Below are 20,996 nucleotides of genomic sequence, written 5' to 3' on the forward strand. Positions count from 1 at the left end.
CTGCTAAGTCTCTGGAGGTAGCTTGTAGGGAGCTAGCCATGAGCTAACAAGTAGCTAGCTGAGTCTTCTCATCTTGCCACCATAATTCAACCTTTGTCAGACGTCGTGCCAAGGTGAACACTATTTCATTCACAGGTAGGTGATACTATTCATTCAAATGCTGCTGTTGTAACGTTAACGCTTGCGTGTTTGCTCTCTTCTTTTTTTACGATGCATAATGTAACGTTAGTTGTGATTAGCTGCTTGTTATCGCTTGCTAGCCTTTTTGACTGTGTGGCCAGCCTAGCTGTGGCTAGCGAGGATCGACCGAACATCTGTTGCTGGGTATCCGAGTTTAAAGATTTGTCTTTTAATGCGTTATCTGAGCCCTTAGCTACCTTCATGTTGAACCTCCTCAAATGTTAATTAACGTCCAGGTGACGTGAACTTGCTTGGGTTGGTTAGTTAGCTTGTTAGCCGCATCGCCCCACTGTCAACCTGCTAGGGTACCTGCTGTTGACATGTCACCAGCTAACTTGCTAATAAGTTAATATGATCATGAGAGTATGTTGCGTTGTTATTTGTAATTTCAGTCAGTTGTTGGAATAATAAAGGTAAAAGTGTCGCTTGCTGAACTAACAACATAGACCTTCAACGGTTATGATGACACGCCTAATTACAGCTACACCTAATTATGAGGTCATCATTGAAACCTATACTTGGTGTTGTCATTGTAAACATGTCTTTAAGACCTTAACTTACCTAACGTTACTTAAAATGTTGGATACTATCGACATGGATTAACAGACTACAAACTATTTGATAAGAAGAGAACTATTTCCTTACTTATGGGGGTTTTAGGTAAAAGAACATTGCCTCCTGTACTAAATAATAGTAATATTGACTTTAAGTGCATACACCCCTTTTGTTAATTTGTATAATGACCTATTGGCTGCACTCCCATCTTTATCCCTGGTCCCCAGAGGGCTGTGTGGGGCTGTGATAGGGAAAGGGCATTAACACACAGGCCATGGTATTCCCATAGTCCTCTTGAACTGTCCACTATAGGAAAGTGACCACTAAATGGCTTGCGCATATGTCAGATTTTATCCAGTCCTGTGAAAATTTAAAAAAAATACTGATGTTACCAGAAGCTCTAAAAAAAAAAAAAGAAAGTTATATTTCTTTGCTAAATGGCTTTCGCAGGTTCCTCTTAAGTTACTGGGCTTTGCCTACTGTTTGCTTATCCATATATCTTTAGTGTTTTCTCAGAGCATGCCACAAGCAGTCTTTTGCAAATGTATTTGTGGTGGTCTGATATCCAGCATGTGAAACTTGTCTGCAAAATAGCATTCCATTAAGCTCTTGATTTTTGGCGTTTTGCTGATCTATAAAATTGACCGTAATTCACCTTTTGGGCAGACCTTTTTTTCTCATAAACTTTCATGTTTGTGCAGATATCTGTTTTGTTTGGATCACCCAAATAATTTGCATCTGCAATCTGCATATTGTACAGGGAAATACTGCCATGAGTATTATTTTTCCAGCTATGACATTTTTTTTTTTTTTTGTCCTTGCAAAGAAAAAGTAAAGGGACAGTATTCACTAGCTACATTAAGGGACATATAATCTTTCTGCAGACACATAGCTGCAGGGAGGAGTGATAATGAAAAATACTGATTATGAAGCAGTTTCTAATGTATCAATCTAGTGCCAAGGGTGATTAACACATTTTATCTTGCTGTAGTCTTAACCAGGGACAGAAAATACTCCTCTGCACTACATTTATAGTGGAAAGGCAGTTTCTCTTGGTTTTATTTGATTGCTACGAGACACAGTGATGGCTTTGCAATCTAACTGCAGAAATGGGATCTAGAGCCTCGGAAATGATGATGAAACATCTTAGGATTTCTTCTCTCTTTTCTTTTTCTTTTTTTCTCCCCAGGAATTATCATTCGGCCCCCTGTTGCAGCTGGATTTTACCGTCTTCATTTCACAATCCTTCCCTCCAGCGCCACCTTGAACTTTCTACCTTTCACATTCGGATCTCCTGGTACACAGAGCCATGGCAGCTGCAAAGCCAAAAGGGCAGAACTCTCTAGCCCTTCACAAAGTGATAATGGTGGGCAGTGGAGGAGTGGGGAAATCAGCCCTGACACTCCAGTTCATGTATGACGAGGTGAGCAACTTGCATCACAACAGTCAAGTAAAATTCCCAAGTTGTTGAGGAAAGTTTCTCTTGTTTGCATAATGGATAGTCTATATCCACGACGTTCCACTAGCCGCATTGCTGCCGGAAATTCCGCCGGATCACGCTCTTTTCGCCCGGATGTCCGTTACCTTCCTCTTTCTTTGTGTTTGAATTTTAAACTCCGGTGGATTGATGAGGACTATGGTTAACTGCTCCTCAGATCTCTGCAGGGTAAATCCAGACAGCTAGCTAGACTATCTGTCCAATCTGAGTTTTCTGTTGCACGACTAAAACGTCCTCTGAACGTACACAGGTTCCACCAAAACAAGTTCCTTCCCAAGGCTATTTTGCAGCGGCTCTGTCGGGCACCTAGCGCCACCCAAGACAATTGTGATTGGTTTAAAGAAATGCCAATAAACCAGAGCACGTTTTTCTCCCATCCCGGAATGCTGTGTGGACTCGCCAGACCCTCCTCCGCAGCGCTGTGGAGGAAGGTCTGTCAAAGCGAGACTATATATTGGATGAATAAGTTGACCACAGTTGTTAACATGTTTCCCTCTCCATAGTTTGTTGAAGACTATGAGCCCACCAAAGCAGACAGCTACAGGAAGAAAGTGGTGCTGGACGGAGAGGAGGTACAGATTGACATCCTCGACACAGCTGGACAAGAGGACTATGCAGCCATCCGGGATAACTACTTCCGCAGCGGCGAGGGTTTTCTCTGTGTGTTCTCCATCACTGAGCTGGAATCATTTGCAGCAACAGTAGACTTCAGGTCCGGCGGCATAACGATATTTGAACGAGACAGTTTTTCATCCGTTAGAATTTATTGACAGTGACTATTAGGTAGGGTTGGGTACCGAAACGCGGTGCCAATAGGGCACCGGTGCCGATGTAAACGGTAGTAACGAGACCGAATAAGAACGAAAATTTCGGTGCCTCATTTTGGTGCCTGACTTTACACTACACTCGACAGCAGGTAACGTTAGCCTACCTTTAGCTAGCAGCTGGATTAAACATGGTTAAAATGCTGACAGCTAACATTAAACAGTGTAAAGTGTGACTGTATTTCCCTGTAGAGGATTCCAACAGCGGGACGTAACAGTCTGCTCTGCAGCGCAGCAACTGCCGTTGTCGGAATTAAACACAGACGGTGCGTTCACTTAAAACAGGTAGCCTCGTGGTGCATTCAAAGTTATTGTAAAATACCCTTTTCCCATCTGGTGGTTGTTTTTGTTGTTCAACAGCAATTTACTGGTGAAATGAGTTATTGTTATAAGTTACAGTTATTACATTGTAAGATTAAATCTTTAATTTTGACCATATGGCCTTAACAATAAACAAGCTGTTCTTTAATGTCGCCGACTGTTTAGTACCCTTCTTTGTTTTCTTCTTTTTTTTTTTTTTACTTTATTAAAAAGTATCGGTTCAGGCACCGTTTTAAAAGAATCTCTTTAGCACTGGTATCGGAAAACACCCAAACGATACCCAACCCTACTATTAGGTATCTTTCCCCTGCTAAAATACGTAGACAACGTATGCTGTTTTGACATTTTGGAACACCATTAAAGACAACTGTATTTTACTACAAGTTTACCTCATTTACTTTAGTAAGCAGTCTGTTTATTTACATGATTCATGGCTGAATGACATTTCTTTATTTATTTTTTTCAGAGAGCAGATTCTGCGAGTGAAGGAGGATGAGAACGTGCCCTTTCTCTTGGTTGGTAACAAGTCCGATTTGGACGACCGACGGCAGGTCAGCGCAGACGAGGCGAAGGCACGTGCTGAGCAGTGGGGCGTGTGCTATGTGGAGACCTCTGCCAAAACCCGTGCCAATGTTGACAAGGTATGCCGAACTGGCTAAGTTTACATCGTCGACGTTGAGCAAACGTGAACCCCTTATTGTTTGTTTCAACAGGTGTTCTTTGACCTGATGAGAGAGATCCGGGCGAGGAAAATGGAGGACAGCAAAGAGAAGAATGGCAAGAAGAAAAGCAAAAGTTTGGCCAAGAGAATTAGAGAGAGATGCTGCATTTTATAGTAGAAACGGCAAGCAGGATGACTGCTTATGTACATATACATTTCTCAGACTTTTGCATTTATTTTGTGCCCATACCTGACCATGACTTTCTGTTCCTGGCTAACAGGACATCTGACCGTGTGTCAGGGAGTAGTAAGGTGGCACTCCATATAACTTTTTATGTGCTGACACTCCAAATAATTTATGTACTTTCTCTCTTACTCTGACCACATTACAGAGTTTAATAGATGGATGGTGTTAAATTTAAGCCTAAGCTTGACAAGAGGCTAAGCCCTGAAATGTTACAAAACCTTTCATTGTAAAGTTCAATGTGTATAATATAGTCAGACAACTGTGCAGTTTAAAAGAAAAGATTAAGTGTCAGAGCCAAGGTTTTAAAATTGGAACTGGAGCTTGGGTAGGAAATGTACAGTAAGTGAACAGACTCAGCAGTGTAGTGTCAACCCATTCATCAAGTGCCACCAAGAAAATGTACGTTGCACTGGTGAATCTATGAAGCATTTTAATTGAAGAATTGTTATGAAGAGCCGGGATTTTATGCCATTTCTATTTGTTGTTTTACACCTCAATTTTGCCACCTGGTAAGGTTCTGAACACTTATTATTTATCTGTGAAGTCTAACTTTTTCCTTTCTTTTCTTGTCCTCCTATCATATCCTTTGATGTAATTTAAGAGCACTAATGTTTCCATTTTCTTTCCTCTTTGCGTCACTTTGTTGAGCCCTCTCAGATGCACACACAGCATTAATCACTACGTTTAAATCTGTGAGGGATTTTACAACACTTGAACCTTTTTCAATTATAACATTTCAGAAGTTTTACCTCACTCGGCCAATGACTCTCATTGCCCTTTTTGTTGTTGTTGCGACAAAGGAATCCCTGGTGCTCTGATAAAAGGCGATTCCATAACCATACATCCTTTCCATGCTGTTTTTAAACGCATCTTACAGTTGATAGAATAAATTGCTAAACAACATGTAAAGATTTATTTAGCCAATTTTACTTTTCCTAACACAGACTTTTAATCACCAACCTTGTAGTCCCCTATTTTTTTTTTTTTTTTTTCACTTAAATGTATATTTTAAAAGTGACTCAACTGGAAATAAAATAATGGATAGATGCATTTTAAGTAATTTAAAAATCAAAAATGAATGCAGACTTTGCTCCTCGTGCAGTAGTTTTACAGGCAGGTAAGGATTGAAGCAGTGTAAACAAATTGGCAAAATGACCCAGCTATAAATGATTAACAGCTAAATTGCATAGACCAAACCCCCCCATTCTCTTAGTTCCCTTTATGATTGAGCCACTCTTTTTTTCTTTTAACTTATTTTAAATAACTTTTTTTTTTTTTAAAGTCAGACCACCTTCCAGAGGTTATTACCATGGTTCACTCTGACCCAGTTTAAAGAGTAAATGTACATTAACAGCAACAGCTCACATATTACATAAAAGGATTTCCTCAACCAATAGGATGCCCGACACTGCAGTCTATGCAAAATAAAATCATTGTTGTAAATGCAAAGAGAAAGAGAATATGAAACTTGGAAACAAATCAAAACAGTGTCCGTGAGTGCACTCAACGCTTGAATTCAGATGATCTGAACCCAGCTCAGAAAACCCAACATCATTCAAACATCGTGAACTGTTTTACTTAAAGGTGCAGTAGGTAAGCCTTATAAAACTAACTTTCTGTCATATTTGCTGAAACTGACCTTATGTTCCAGTAGAACTACATGAAGCAGGTAATTAAAAAAAAAATCTGGCTCCACCTACAGCCTGTAGTGGGATTTGCAAAAATCCACCGCTCCCTGTTCAGATGCACCAATCAGGGCCAGGGGGGTGTCTAACTGCATATCAATCATGTACTAACAGAGTGAAAAGTGAATTTCTCTTATTCATTCTCCCTTGGGGGGGAGGGGCTTAGGAGACCGTTTTGGGCTAAGTTCTGGATCTTCGCAATCCTACCTAACGGCACCTTTAACATGGTCTCGTTGATTCCCCGAGTTAATACATAAACACTAAATAATTCCCGGCTTTGTTTGTCACATATTTCAGTGTGTTAATTGTACAAAAAAAACACAGTAATGCAAAACATGTCTGTCTGGTATTTCTTGCTAACTGAAAAGCACACAGTAGAGAGAGTTAGAGTTTAAAGATATGTGCGGCAGACCCAAAATGTTTGGAACTCATGGCATCAGAATGTTTAGAAAGTAGTTTTGGGTGAATATTTTTTTAAGGGCTAACCTCCAGTACACCGTACCATGAAACACACCTGAAAGTTAAAGTGGCAGGCACTTAAATCTTGTTATGGCATACCTTCCTCAGCTTACGGCCATTACATTAACTGCTGTGTGTCTTCATCGTTGAGGATTGCAGAAGCTATGCTTAAAGTGACCACCACAGTGCTTGCTATACTGTTAACATTGCCGTAACACAGGCTATTATTGTTTCAGTGCTTTTTTTCAGAAGAAGAAAATATTCATAATTCTATTCTTTGTCTTCGTGTTAATAGACTTGATGACCCAAATATGTTCAGTGGGATTTAAGAGGTGATACTAAAACAGATATTTGTGGGAAAGCTAACTGTCCTCAAATAACTTGTTTTGCCTTTTATATAAATACCCTTGGAATAAAGAACAGACATCTATGTCTTTGATTGGATGGTTGTATGTATGCCATCAATTAAATGGTTCCTTCATGTTTACTTACTTTGAACATGTACATAGTCACTAATGTAGCCTATCTGTTAGTGAATGCCAGAGGTGACGCTTACATTTCAATTCATTTTTTTTTTTGTGTGAGTTATTTGGAAATGGCAAATAAAGTGGATATTACTAATAACATTTTCCAAATGTATTCAGATATTCTTTGTGTGGAAATGTATGTCTTGCCTTGAGTTATTACACTGAGCAGGCAAAAGGTTCCTCTGGGACTTTGGACATGTTGCTGCTCATATTTCTGTGAACACACTGAGTTCCACGACCTGCGAACCCTGACCTTTTTTATTGATCCGATGAAGAAAGAAAGAAGTGCCTACAGTAGCACTACTAACACTATCCAAGCAGTGAATTCTCAGATATATCTTTTTACTCTATTATGTAATTTTCTTATGACTTCACCTCAAACTTGTCATGTTTGTAGGCAGGTTTTACAGCAACATTTGACTGCATCAAATTGTTGTTGCACATTATAATACATGCGCAAGCACAAACAGCCCATATATTCTTTGTGCTGCAAATATGTTTATCCTAATGCTCGGTTATGCCAATGTCATGGAGGAAGACAAGGGGAATATTGATTTACCATAGTACAGAAATGGATATGTTGCAGTTGGTGTATGCCGTTTTATAACAGTGGAACTTGAATGTTAAAAAAATAGCATTTAGTGCACAATGCAGACTACTGATGACTTTTTTTTCATTAGAGTGAAATCAGTGTATACCTGGTAACATGAACACAGATTTATAACATATTTTCCAGATAATGGGGGAATCAATTACAGTTTTAGTATTTTCCCTGCAGTATAATAGTATTGTATATAGCATATATGATGTTTATGGGATAATCAATGTAATAATCTAATCTAATGTCTGAAAAGCCAGTTTTTGAACGATCTCATATGTGGTTCATGGTCAATAAGACGCTACCTTTCGTTTAAATTGAAACATTGTTTTTGAAATGTTTACCTTGTGTTATATTTTGAAAGTAGGGGTTTTAGTAAAAGGGAGACATTTAAACTCAATCTAAAAAGGGGAACAAAATGGAAGGAGCAAGTAACAACAAGCAGGCTGACAGTAACTTTAATAGCATGTGGTTATTTTTTTTCAACCTTTATTTATTCATGGAAGGTTCACTGAGAGGCAACCTCTCTTTTGCAGGAACGCTCTGATTACATTCACAAAGTTGCACACATTCATACCTGGAAGCTGCCCAGTACAACCACAGTCTGATCTGCTGGCCATTGAGCAGCTCCACTGGAGCAGTTGGAAGTTAAGAGCCTTGCTCAAGGGCACCTCAGTGGTGGTAATGAGGGAGGGGACAAGCGCTGCTCTTTCACTTTCCCCACCCAAATTGTTATCCTGTTGGTCTGGGGATTGAACCACCAACCACCTGGTCACAAGCTCGCTCCTCTAACATTTAGGCCACCACAGTACCCCAAACAACCCAGAATTATGACCCAACATAATCAACCCAACAATGTGTTTACAGAAACAAACCAGCACTTTTTTGTGTGTACTGGAAACTAACATAATAACAGCATATGCTTGTTAGTTGCAGGAAATATGTATCAGAGAGAGAGGACATGTTGGAAGAAATGAAACGATTTTGGATAACAGGAGCGGAAGATGGCAGTAGTGCAAGAGCTGCCATTAAAGAAGAAGAAATTCTTTTTTTTACTGTTAAATATATATATATAAATATATTTAACACAAGTACTTAAATAGTATTTAATACAACTGGCCATACCAGAAGTGCATACACAAATAGAAGTTGAATAGTCTTAATTAACTTTTTATTTTTAATATGTTTTATAATGTTGCCATATTGATGCAGTTCTTGATAAAAAAAAAAAATCCAAAGTTTGATTTGGCGTCCGTCCATTTCTTCTTGTGAATGTAGAATTTTCACAATAACAAAATTAACTGTACAAAAAAATGACATTTTTCAAAGAATGTCTTTATCCTGAAATTGAATTGTTTGTCCAGTTTCCTTCTTATCAAACATCACTCCGAAATATTCTGGTAGACATCTAAACGTGGATAAAACAAATGACAAAGAGGAAAATGTAGGGGTATCCCTTGGCGTGACGTAACTGCTGATCTTGATTACGCAAACGGGTATCATTGGTTGACACCGACGCACAAGGCCTGTAGTTTGAAAGCTGTCTAGGCCCTGGCGGGTTGTACCATTTTAGCCAAATTGCGAACAAAGTTACAATATTTTGAAAGAAATTCAAGGAATTGTGGAGCCATTTTAGTCGGAAACACGTTTGCTACCTTTGGACCATGCGGTAGTATGAGGGAGCAACAACCTGGAGGGACACGTGAAAGCGGACGTGTTTTTGAACTGCATTGTTATATTGCATCTTGACTGAGTTCCATTGAACTCCACGCAAAGGTGAAAAGAAAGCTAGCTGGCTAATGTGATAGCGGCTAGCTGGCTAGCTGGCGGCGGCTATCCAACCAACGTGCTATTCACTTCCTTGTTGCACACTGGAGTGTGATGGAAGGCGAGAAGAAGTTTGTGAGAAGGAGACGGACTTTTTTTACTTCCACTTTAACACAATCTTGTTAATGGATTTACATGATTGCACGAACGGCAACCTTACAGAAGAACTGGATTTCAAATTTGGAGGGGCTTTGGGCCTGTGCTTTGACCATGAATGCGACTGTCTAGCTGGAAACAGTTAGCTAGCTATTAGAGGCTAACGTTAGCTGGCTAAACTGACTACCATTAGCTAGCTAGATACCACATCTGGGAGATTTCCGTCCTGGAGTACAATGGTTGAGTACCGACTGACTCTATAACTAAACACCATATTGTGGATTTTATGCGACGAGATCTACAGGCACAAAGTCTCATAGAAATAACTACTGTCGGGGGTAACTTGGGTGAACCTGTAACGAGCTAGCTTTGTAATGCTAATGTTAAGCTTGTGATTTAGCTATTTAGCTGGCTGTCTTAATTGTGGATTTGCTGTTGCTAACTAGCCTGTCACACAGCTAGCCCAATGTTTTGTTCCACGACACAACAAGGAACATAGGTAAAGTATATAAGGATTATTCTCAACGTAGGTATAGGGTTTATTCAGTAGATAGATGCCTAATTCAGAGGTGCTTCGCGAGGGTCGGGGACGGAGCCCCTCTGCACAGAGAAATGCTAACAGACAGGACAGGCGTAGTAAACCAGGGAGCGGTGCCGCTGCCGCTGCTCAGCGAGACAGACACCGTGAGAAGAGGCGCTCATCGGCTTCTAGGAGAAAGAAACGCAGACAGGCCAAGGGAAGAGACTTGTGGCATACCGGGACAACAGGAGACCCTGACAATGACCGAAAAGGCACTTTTGATAAGGACGCAGACCTTCGGACATTGGTGGAGTATGATGACGTGAGCTCCCAGTCAGAGCGATTTTCTGGGAGCCCCTCTCCTAAACTTGACCCCCATGCTGACAGGCTCTCAGTGGACCGACTAAGCGATGTTGACTTTGGTGACTATAATGGACCAGCATCCCCAGACAGAAGTCACCCGAGAGACCGGGAGGCAGTGTGCATCAGCAAGGATGAACAAACAAGGGGGCCATCTGAGAGAAGCAAGCAAGAGAAGGAGCCAGGCAGGAAAAAGGACCACCAGAGCCGTGAGAGAGACTCCTCAAAAGCTAGGAGTGGAGGCAGCCTTAGTGGCTCTAAAAATCACAGAGACACTACACGGAGCAATGACAGAAACGGTAAAAGGACATCTACATCTCAGTCCTTACAATCTGCAGATAAAAGGGATTCAAAAAAGCAAAGTAAGACAAGATCTGATAAAGAGCCCCCATCTGCCTACAGAGATGCTCCACAATCTTACAGAGATGACCGTGAAGACCTCAGGACATACAGGAGAAGTCCTGGTTTCAAAGCAGAAAGTCCCTATGGGACATCATATTCATATAACTACCAGTCTCCTGGTGGTTATAACCAGTTAGTATCTAGAAGAAGTCCAACTTATGGGAGCAAAAGACTCTCTCCCAGTTCCACATATTACAGCCGGGATGTAGATGGGTATGGGGCATACGGTATGCCAAAGTCACCCAGTTCATACTCCAGCAACAAAAGGAAGCGATCCCCAGCGAGCCCAGCAACCTGGCGCAGGTCCCCAAGTTATGGCCGACACAGTCCATATGAACAAGGAGAGGTCAGTTCAAGTCCTTATGGAAACCGCAAGAGATCACGAAGTCCATACAGAAAGTCCCTGAGCCCAAGTCCAGATGTCAGGTGAGCTTTTATATAGCAGCTAATAGTATGATGTATTTCATTTGTTGGCTGTAGTGTAATTTTGTGGTGTATTTTTATGATGCCTTTTCTACAGACTTGATTGTTTAGGCTTATGTGGAATTTTGTTTGTTTGACTCGTTGGACATTGGCTCTCCACAACAGGGGTTGTAGATTTGTACAGTTTGAAATAATAGTGCAACCCAAGCAAGGACAAAGTTGTAACTTTTATTATTGAGGCCTTATGTTTTCTCTCAATATTTGCTGGATTACCTATGCCTTTCCAAAACCCTTTGCCAGACTGTGAGAGTGAGAGAAGAAGTCCTGCATGTAACATTGGTGTTATAACTCATTTTATGTGTTATGTCTCCAAATTTAGATATCCACTATGTTTCTATCTCATGCAAGTAAAATAACGGTCCCATGAAGTTTGTAATGTTGGAACAAAATCTAAAAAGGTGTCCTTGTTTGTTTTTTTGTTTTTTTTCAGGCGATCTGCTCGGTCACGCAGCAGAAGTCCATATTCATCCACAAGGCATTCACGTTCTCGCAGCCGTCACCGCCACTCTCGCTCCCGCAGTCGCCCCTCTAGCCTCTCACCAAGCACGCTCACCTTCAAAACCAGTCTTGCTGCTGAACTCAGTAAGCAGAAAAAAGGCTAAAGCTGCAGAAGCAGCTGCCAAGGCCAAGAACTCCAGCAACACATCTACTCCAACCAAGGGTTCCTTATCTGCTCATCAACCCAGCCCAAAGTCCAATCACGCATCCCGAAAGGGCCGCCCTCCCTCTCCACCACAACCAGAGAAAGGTCCCAGAACTCCCACATCGAGCCAGCCCCAGTCCCCCTCTGACAGGTCGTCCAAGAGGACCACTGAGCACCAGACCAGCAAGGACAGAGATGGAAAAAGGAAAGATGACTCTTTACACCGGGACAAAAGGAAAGCACCAGCACCTGGACTGAGCAAAGACAAGGAACGAGCCACTGGTCCACTCATTTCTACTCTGCCATCCCTACCATTGCCCCAAACAGTTCTTGAGCACATGAATAAAGGAGAAAGGTATGGGTGTGTTGTTGTGCCAATTGACCTAGAATTCTTACCCACCTTTTTTTATTCTTGATTGTTAAGACTTACTCACTCTGTTTCTCCTGCATTTTTCTACTATCAGCTTGAAGGACAGCTTGCTCTCAGGGAAGAAAAAGTCAGAGAGAAAGGCCCGTCAGCTTCTTACCGACTTGCCTCTTCCCCCTGAACTTCCTGGTGGCACGTCTTCCCCGCACAGCCCACCCGACGACAAAAAGTCCCAAACAGTTCGCCGAAGACCTAAGTATGTTACCTGGCATTTAGTGCTATATCCTCTTTTGCTATTGTTTGCTGCACTTTGCTTTCACTGAAATATTTTCTTTTTATTTCCAGAATTTGTGGCCCAAGATACGGCGAGATTAAGGAAACGGAGATAGATTGGGGCAAACGCTGTGTGGACAAGTTTGAAATCATTGGAATCACAGGAGAAGGCACCTACGGTCAGGTGTACAAAGCTAAAGACAAAGACACTGGTGAGTGTTTTGAAGATATAGGTTCATTCCTAACGCCTCATCAACATTGTAAACATAGATCCATTCTCAGTGTTCTGTTGAGGTGAAATAAAGGTTGATGATGACGATGATCTCTTATTTCGAATGTTCTCTGTGAGATGCAAGTGGTCATAGATGGGAATCTGTTTAGGGTGAGACCAGCTTGTGATGTCGTCTTGAAACACTGTTCTTGTTTCTGTGTCGTAGCTGAAATGGTGGCTTTGAAAAAAGTTCGGCTGGACAATGAAAAGGAGGGTTTCCCGATCACAGCCATCCGAGAGATTAAGATTTTGCGACAACTCAACCACAAGAGCATCATAAACATGAAGGAGATCGTCACAGACAAGGAAGATGCTCTAGACTTCAAGAATGATAAAGGTACATTATGTTTTCACTCTGCAGTGGCTCTATGCCTGCCACACAACAGTGATCTGTTTACATACATGGTCTTTTTTTTATTTATTTTTTTATGACTACATTTTTTTTTTTTTTCTCATCTCAGGTGCTTTCTATCTCGTATTTGAATACATGGACCACGACCTGATGGGTTTGCTCGAGTCTGGCCTGGTCCATTTCAACGAGAGCCACATTAAGTCTTTCATGCGACAGTTGCTGGAGGGCCTTGATTACTGCCACAAGAAGAACTTTCTGCACAGAGACATCAAGTGCTCCAATATTCTGCTCAATAACAAGTGAGTCCTCTATACATCTTATGTTTCATTACGTGGTCACGCACGTTTTCCCGACTACATTTAATTAAGATTTTTCCCCCTCCTATTCAGAGGTCAAATAAAGCTTGCAGACTTTGGTCTTGCGCGGCTGTATAACTCTGAAGAGAGGTGAGTATCCTATGTTTTTGGTAAATATACACCACACCTGTTAAACTGTCTCGCCCTCACAATTGTTTGAAGGCTGAATAAACTACTACTAGCATTTTCACTCGTGTGTGATAATACTAACATCTCTTGTCTTTTCTTCTCATTTTCAGTCGTCCATACACCAATAAAGTGATTACACTATGGTACCGTCCGCCAGAGTTACTTCTGGGAGAGGAGAGGTACACGCCGGCTATAGATGTGTGGAGCTGCGGGTAAGAGCAGGACGGATATTGACTCAAGTCTAATTACTGTATGTCACTGCCTATCTGCCCCGTCGGTATTGTTTTCTGTTACTTATAATGATGAATTGTATTTTGTTTTGTCTCTCACAGATGCATTCTTGGAGAGCTGTTCACAAAGAAACCAATTTTTCAAGCTAATCAGGAACTTGCCCAGTTAGAGCTTATCAGGTAAGTTTAGGCTAAATCCCGTTCAATGTTAATGTCTGACATTTAGATTTGGTTGTGAGCTCTAGAGTTGGTTCCCACATAGTGCTGCACCCACTTGAGCCAGACACAAACTGGGAGTGGGTTTCAGCTATCTAAAACAGGAAGAGAAAGCTGTACTCATTTTTTCCACTGATCGTCTCAATCGACCATAAAGCTACGCAACCACATGATGTTTTGATTAACGGGCCTCACTTGTTTTGTTATGACTGCCCTTGTTTGGAGGAAAGGTGAAGGTAGTGATTAATCTAGTAGAGGCAGCCCGCCTCTCCTGCCGGAAACCCTGAACGTTTGCAAAGATCTTATTTTGCTGTGAGCTATGCGCGGCATAACATGGAAGAAACATTTTTTTTTCCACTTGTTCTGACATTTACTTTAATCACTTTGTTCATCACTTTGCAAGGTACAGCATTGGTGGTAGTGAGGGAGAAGTGGAAATTAGCTCCAGTGAAGGCGAATGTGACTTTAAAGCAACAAGTCAGGCTAGTTCTCTGGGTGTTGTCATGAAGTCATTTGGAGGTAAGTCATGTGAACAAATTAGGACACCCATGCTAAAAAGAGGAATAAAAAAAATCATCTTTTGGAAATTCATCTTAATGCCTTAATTAAAACAAATGAGGAAAATTCTAACCTTTAAGGACACCAATTTTCTTTGTGAATGAATAATGTATCGTAAATAAATAAATGTTCTTCCTTAAAATACACCCCATGGCATGAAGTACTTTTCATAAAAATCATATCTCAATGCAAATTAAACCAGCTGTTAGGCTAACTGAAATAGATCCGTGCCAATCTCTAGGTATGGTGAACGGTATGTGATGATGTGGGGCTATTTTAATTCCAAAGGCCAAGGGAACGTTATCAGGATGCATAGTATCCTGGATCCATGAAATATCTGGCCTTTAAAAATAAACATCTGCCTGCCTCTATGGGAATTTAACATAGGGGTGTGCTTACTTATGCCCCCTGTATTTTAAGGAAGAACATTTATTTATTTACGCTACATTATTCATTCACAAAGAAAATTGGTGTCCTTAAAGATTGGATTTTTCCTCTTCTTTTTTTTTTTTTTTAGGCATTAAGATCAATTCCCTAAAGATGATTTTTTTTATTCCTCTTTTTAGTCAACTTTAGCGTGGGTGGCCTAAGTTGTTCACATGACTGTATGTAGGAAGTCACCATTGCCTGTTATGCCCACACATTGCTGAGTTCTGCTTAAATAAATGAATTTGTCTTTTAGCCGAATATGTGGCAGCCCTTGCCCTGCTGTCTGGCCAGATGTAATAAAACTTCCCTTCTTCAACACCATGAAGCCAAAGAAACAGTACAGGAGACGGCTACGAGAGGAGTATGCTTTGTAAGTTCATGTGTATGGTGTCAAATTGAATATGTGAAGATTGGACAGTGCATTGTACTGAAATCTTGTGCTTCTGTTGTTGTCGTCCAGCATCCCTCCGTCTGCCCTGGACTTGTTTGACCACATGTTAAACTTGGACCCCAGTAAACGCTGTACAGCTGAACAAGCGCTGGGCAGCGAGTTCCTCAAGGACGTGGACCCAGACAAGATGCCCCCGCCAGAGTATGTTTTGCGTCATGTCGCATCAACATGTTTGGTCTGGTTTACCAGCATTTACAATGTTAACCATTTCCATCTCTCCAGTCTTCCACTGTGGCAGGACTGTCACGAGCTGTGGAGTAAGAAACGCCGGCGGCAGAAGCAGATGCCGGAGGAAGTGGCAGCCCCGAAGGCGCCCCGTAAAGAGCTGGGCCTTGACGACAGCCGCAGTAACACTCCCCAGGGCTTCCCTGCTCCTGGAGGTATTAAAGCTCAGAATGTGGCTGCTTCCGCGCTGCTGGGTGAGTTTCACTACTGTTTGTATTTGTACTTTGTAGGGGTGGTACGGTTCATGAAAAAACATCCGAACCGTTCGGTTCGCTTGTCTCGGTTCGGAGCGTGTGCGCGTCGCACGGGTCTTCAGTACACTGTTAATGTGCACTACGCACTTACTGCCGTAGTGCCCACTTTCGACACCCATGTTAAAACACTTACCGGAAATGACGAGCGGGATGAGCGTGACGAACGCAACACATGGCAGCTGATTGGACGAACGCGTCACGTGGGTCTTGCTGCTCCCAAATTTCAAAACCGACTCTAATGGCGTCTCGTTCTGAATACAATCTCGTATTTTACGAAAATAGTTCACCGAACCGTGTTTCTGAAAACATTTTAAGCGAGAAATAGGCCATACAGTTGCTGAATCTGTCTGTTTTTTTTTATCGACAAAGGTCAGTTTAAAAGATTTTGAGATGCGCAAAAGATGCGCCAGCGTCGTATAAGTCTGGTGTGTGGGAACATTTTGCTATTGTTACCTATGATGACAGCGGTAGAACTGCAGCTGTGTGCAAGCATTGTGCAACATGCATTCAATATGCTAATTTTAGCTGTATATCATATGCTGAAGTATATTTCTGTAGTGTTAAAGATTAAAAGAAAATTAACAAGAATCGAAAACCGTGATACGAACCGAACCACCCCTTGTACTTTGTGTCTTATTGTTAGCTTGTCAGTCACTGGTAAATAACTTTGCATTGCACTTACTGATATTAGTATGATGCAATGCATCCAAAACAAGTACAACACTTATAATATAACACTTATTAATACCTGATAGGTCAGCCTTAAAGGTCATAAAAGCTTGACAATAATAATTAGTCCATAATACTCATTCATTCCTTTACTCACTTAGTTAGTCTGTCTTTCCCATATCTTCTGAAGGACATACGTCTTTGGGGAATATGTGCACAGACAACACACTGAACCGAGCTCCTTTAGTCAGTACGCGCTTTCTACAATACTGAACTGTGTAGTATTCTTCAGACCTATGACTCTGTTGGTCCTTGTTCTAGTCATGACCCGGCTTGGTCAGCTGGACCAGTAGTCTGACTGGTCTAACTTGTTTTCATGCATACATTTCATGTCACATGGCAGAGTTATTGTGCGATTTTTTTTAAAATTTTTTTTAAAGAGTCATTGTAATTGGCATTAAAAGCTCTTGAAAACTATTACGACTCATTGTGATATACAGTACGGCTTTCAGTCGACTGCTCCAGAACAAAAAGTTAGTAAAATAAACCTTGACTTCAGAATATTTCATCCCGGCTGTGGTTATCCAAGGTTAGGAATGCATCTTTGAATGTATCTTCTGTCTTCTTACAGACCCAAAGGGTCCAAACTCCCAGTTAACCCAGGAGCAGCTAGCGGTCCTCCTGAACTTCCTCGGCCAGCCCAAGAGTTCGGTCAACACGGCCCAGTTGGTCCAGTCCATGGGCACGAAGGTCAATCAGGAAACTTTACAGCAGCTCTCCAAAGCCCTGGCTCCCTCTGACCCAGCTGAGCCTCCTCCTCAACCCACGCCTGCCAAGCCTCCCCAGCCTGCTGCTCCTGCAGGAGTGCCCCGTACGCCCCCAATGCCCAAGCCTCCGTCACCCCCCATGTCGGCAGCGTCGGGTATTCCAGAAGGGGAGGCCGCAGCTGCCACGCAGACAGCCATGACGATGCTGCTGGCCCAGCTCCTCCAGGCTCAGCAGGCCCAGAGGCAGGAGCCGAGTGATGGCGGGGAAGGGGCGGAGAGCACCAACCCTGCAGGAGGAGCACCAGGGGGGCAGCCTCTACCTCCCGAGGTCAAACAGCCTCCAGCGCCCAGCCCAGTCTCTCCAGGTAACCCTTCTTCTGTTTAATCTTTTCAGTGTGAAACAGCTGGACATAGAGTGGAATATCTAGTTCCGCTTGCGGCCCTGCGAGTCATTTTTGTTTTCAAAAGGTTTTTAACCACGTGTCGATAACAGAATTGTTAACGACCATAAAGAACACGGGTTTACCAGATGTGGAGTACCAGTGAGGTACATTAGGATCAAAGTCCTGGTGCAAAATAAGAAATGAACACTTTTCCCCAAACCATATATTAAAGCGCCCATATTATGAAAAAAAATCACTTTTTCTGGGATTTGGGATGTTATTTTGTGTCTCTGGTGCTTCCACACGCATACAAACTTGGATGTCCACCTCCATGCTGTTTTGAGTGAGATACGGGTTTCTGAATGTACCTTGCCTTCAGTCTCCGGGTGAGCTGTTCAAAATCTGCAGGGTTTTCTACGTCAGTAGCCGAGACGAGGTGGCTAACCGTAGCATGCTAGCTCGTTCTCAATGGCAAAACACTGCTACAACACACACTTGTTCACCATAATCTACAAAAGAGCTACTTACATGTCCCTGTTCTGCAGGTATTCCACGCAAAGTTGGAAGTGCGCCCTCAATTAGACTGAGTCTCCCGGCACATCCTGCCTTCTACTGACCGAAGTTGTAGAAACAAACCGCTAGCTGATGTGATCCTTACCTAGCTACTGCGCATGTGCGCCTCCCAACAAAGATGGTATAGAAGTGAGATGCCTCACTCTGTAGCTAAAACGGAGAGCTCAACACACAGGGTGAAAGGAGGAGCTGCAGTACAACAAAAATATGGTGTTTTTTGAAAATTAAACCATGTAAACCTATTCTGGTACAACCTCTAAATACAATTATGAACCTGAAAATGAGCACAATATGGGCACTTTAAGACTTGGATAAGAAGTAAGGAAATTCACATTACAGCAGCACAAGATAGTCTTAATTAAATAAATAACATTATAAGAAATACATTTAAGTACTTACAGTACATTATATAGTAGTATATTATGTTGTAATGTCTTGTCTTTCAGTGTCTGAAGTTGGTGGAGTGTCCATCCTGCCCCCAGACCAGAGGCCGCCTGAGCCTCCAGAGCCACCTCCACATGCCGATCTGGACTACCGGCAGCCTCCACTTGAACCCAAGACTGGCCACGCGCCACCTATTGCATCTGCAGGTGGAGGTGATGGAGGGAGACCCCCAGAGCCAGACTACCCGCCTCTCCCTACTGCAGAGGGGCCTGGATACGGCGGTGACTACATCCATCCACCTCCTCCACCCTTCACTCCTGCAGGGTTTGGGGACGGTTACATGGGTCACATGTTAGGTGGAGGCCTGCCACCTCACGCTCTGAGAGAAGTGTTTGGCGGACCTGGCCAGGCTGCCAGCTCGTCGTCTGCTGCAGGCGCTTTGGCCCCGGCCCATTCAGACCCCTATCCTCCAGGCACTGGAGCCACTGGACCCAGCAGCATGGTGTTCACTGGGGACAAGGACCACCGTTTTAAGTACAATCACAGCCCCTTACCCGTGGAGGGACAGCCCAACCCCAGTGCTATCCACCTGTACAACCACGCTATGGCTAGAAAGGATGGTGGACCTCCTCCCCCACCCATCCCAGCGCCAGGACAACCCTGGGGTTCCCCTTCCCAAGTCGGGGCTCCACCACTACCCCTCGGCTTTGTCCCACATGTGAACTCAACAGCAACACTCAGAGGACGAGGCCTGCCTTTCTGAACGACTGGAAATGGGGGTTTGTGACAATGGACAAAATGCTAGAGGACTCAGTTTTGAGCCTGAAGCCTCTCAGGCCAGATCAGAGAGATCTGGAGATGCACACTCAGTTTGTAATAACTTAAATCTGTGTAAGGCATTGTATTCCTCCTCAGTCTGGAATGTGGAGTACGTTGCAGAAGGACAGCCCGATAACACTTGGAGGAGCTTTTCTTGCTCATACCATTTTCCTATTTTTTTGTAATCTATTCTGCTGTCTTTTAAATTAAACTTTTACCTTTTATTGAGTGTACATTTATCAGGCTGGGTACATTTTAAATCTCTACCTTAGCCTTTCTGTAATTGCTCCAGGGCAGACTAGTATTAATGTTTTGCACTACTGATTGAAGTAGGCGGAAACTATTTTAGTGATGAAAGGAAATGGATGATGTGCTTTATCTGCACAATTAGGAATATGACCAGTAATGTAGTGTCCTCTTTTTATTATGGCCATGATTATGTAAATGGTGCAGTTGATTGGGTTGATGGTGTAGGTATCAGCACAGGGAGCTATTTGAAGAAAAAGGACTGTTAGTTCCAGACAGACTGGTAGCACTTGGATGACAAATCAGATCTGATTTCATGGAGAAAAGGCGGTTTTGACTTTAAATTCCACATGCCTTTTTGCCAATAGGTGTTCATAATCATGAGCAAAACAAAAACACACATAACCCAAGTTCAAAACGTCTTTATTTTTTTTTTTTTTTACTAAAATGATTTTGTCCCCCTCCCTGCTCCTTTGGCAAATGTTTATTAAAGAAATGCCAAGAATGTGTTGTCTGTCTAATTACTACAAGGATTGTTATTGAAATTCTCAGTAACATGTATTGTAAATGACCACTGGTAGATGTGGTGACTTCAAATTTCACACCACTGGATGGCAGTGTGCTCTCAAATAACACTACTCACACACTGTACCTGCAGTGTGCACTCATTGCAACAGATGAACATGGTTTCTGTGTTGCAGATAGACATCCAGTGCTGCGATTATAGGCCAATGTACTCACTTGTAAGTCTCACTCAAAACCAATAGACCTTAGCTGGCAGCCATGATTTCACTGCAGCCAAATCTTAACACTTCATACACCATTTATAAAATGACAAGCTCCTGTTAGTATAATGCAAATAGACATATTTTGGCTGTATTTGTACATAAAATGTAAAATGAACATTTTCATTAAAAAACTGCCAGGTTAGCACTGCTGAGATTTTATCAAGGGAGACATAGCTGAGGAGATAGCAGCACACATCACGTTTCAGACAGCTAATACACAACCTCGAATACAGATACAGAGAAGTGCCTCTGTCAGGAATAAAGAAAATGTTCCAATAGCTGACAGCTCCCAGGGGACTTCATCTTCAAGCATGTAAACTCCTTCTTTGAACTTAATGGAAATCAATTTTTCAGATCACAAACCAGTTCT

At 42.2% G+C, this 20,996-nt stretch overlaps 2 protein-coding genes across 2 annotated transcripts; both read left to right on the top strand.

The window, feature by feature from the left end:
- Positions 1 to 8: 8 nt before the first annotated feature.
- ralaa (v-ral simian leukemia viral oncogene homolog Aa (ras related)) lies at positions 9 to 7,059 on the top strand. The gene is made up of 5 exons (XM_078280441.1): positions 9 to 135; positions 1,925 to 2,158; positions 2,737 to 2,945; positions 3,845 to 4,019; positions 4,092 to 7,059. The coding sequence occupies exons 2-5, from the start codon at positions 2,045 to 2,047 to the stop codon at positions 4,212 to 4,214; spliced, it is 621 nt and encodes a 206-aa protein (XP_078136567.1). The 5' UTR covers positions 9 to 135; positions 1,925 to 2,044; the 3' UTR covers positions 4,215 to 7,059.
- Positions 7,060 to 9,080: 2,021 nt separating this feature from the next.
- cdk13 (cyclin dependent kinase 13) lies at positions 9,081 to 20,343 on the top strand. Its single transcript, XM_078280278.1, is given in 15 exon segments — positions 9,081 to 11,186; positions 11,674 to 11,833; positions 11,835 to 12,241; positions 12,351 to 12,509; positions 12,599 to 12,738; positions 12,964 to 13,134; positions 13,259 to 13,448; positions 13,539 to 13,595; positions 13,745 to 13,846; positions 13,967 to 14,044; positions 15,321 to 15,437; positions 15,528 to 15,659; positions 15,741 to 15,937; positions 17,298 to 17,798; positions 18,836 to 20,343. Coding segments are annotated over 15 exon segments (4,266 nt in total). The 5' UTR covers positions 9,081 to 10,032; the 3' UTR covers positions 19,537 to 20,343.
- The last annotated feature ends 653 nt before the right edge of the window (positions 20,344 to 20,996 follow it).

This window comes from Sander vitreus, chromosome 22 (genome assembly GCF_031162955.1).
Source record: "Sander vitreus isolate 19-12246 chromosome 22, sanVit1, whole genome shotgun sequence".
NCBI classification, from domain to species: domain Eukaryota; kingdom Metazoa; phylum Chordata; class Actinopteri; order Perciformes; family Percidae; genus Sander; species Sander vitreus.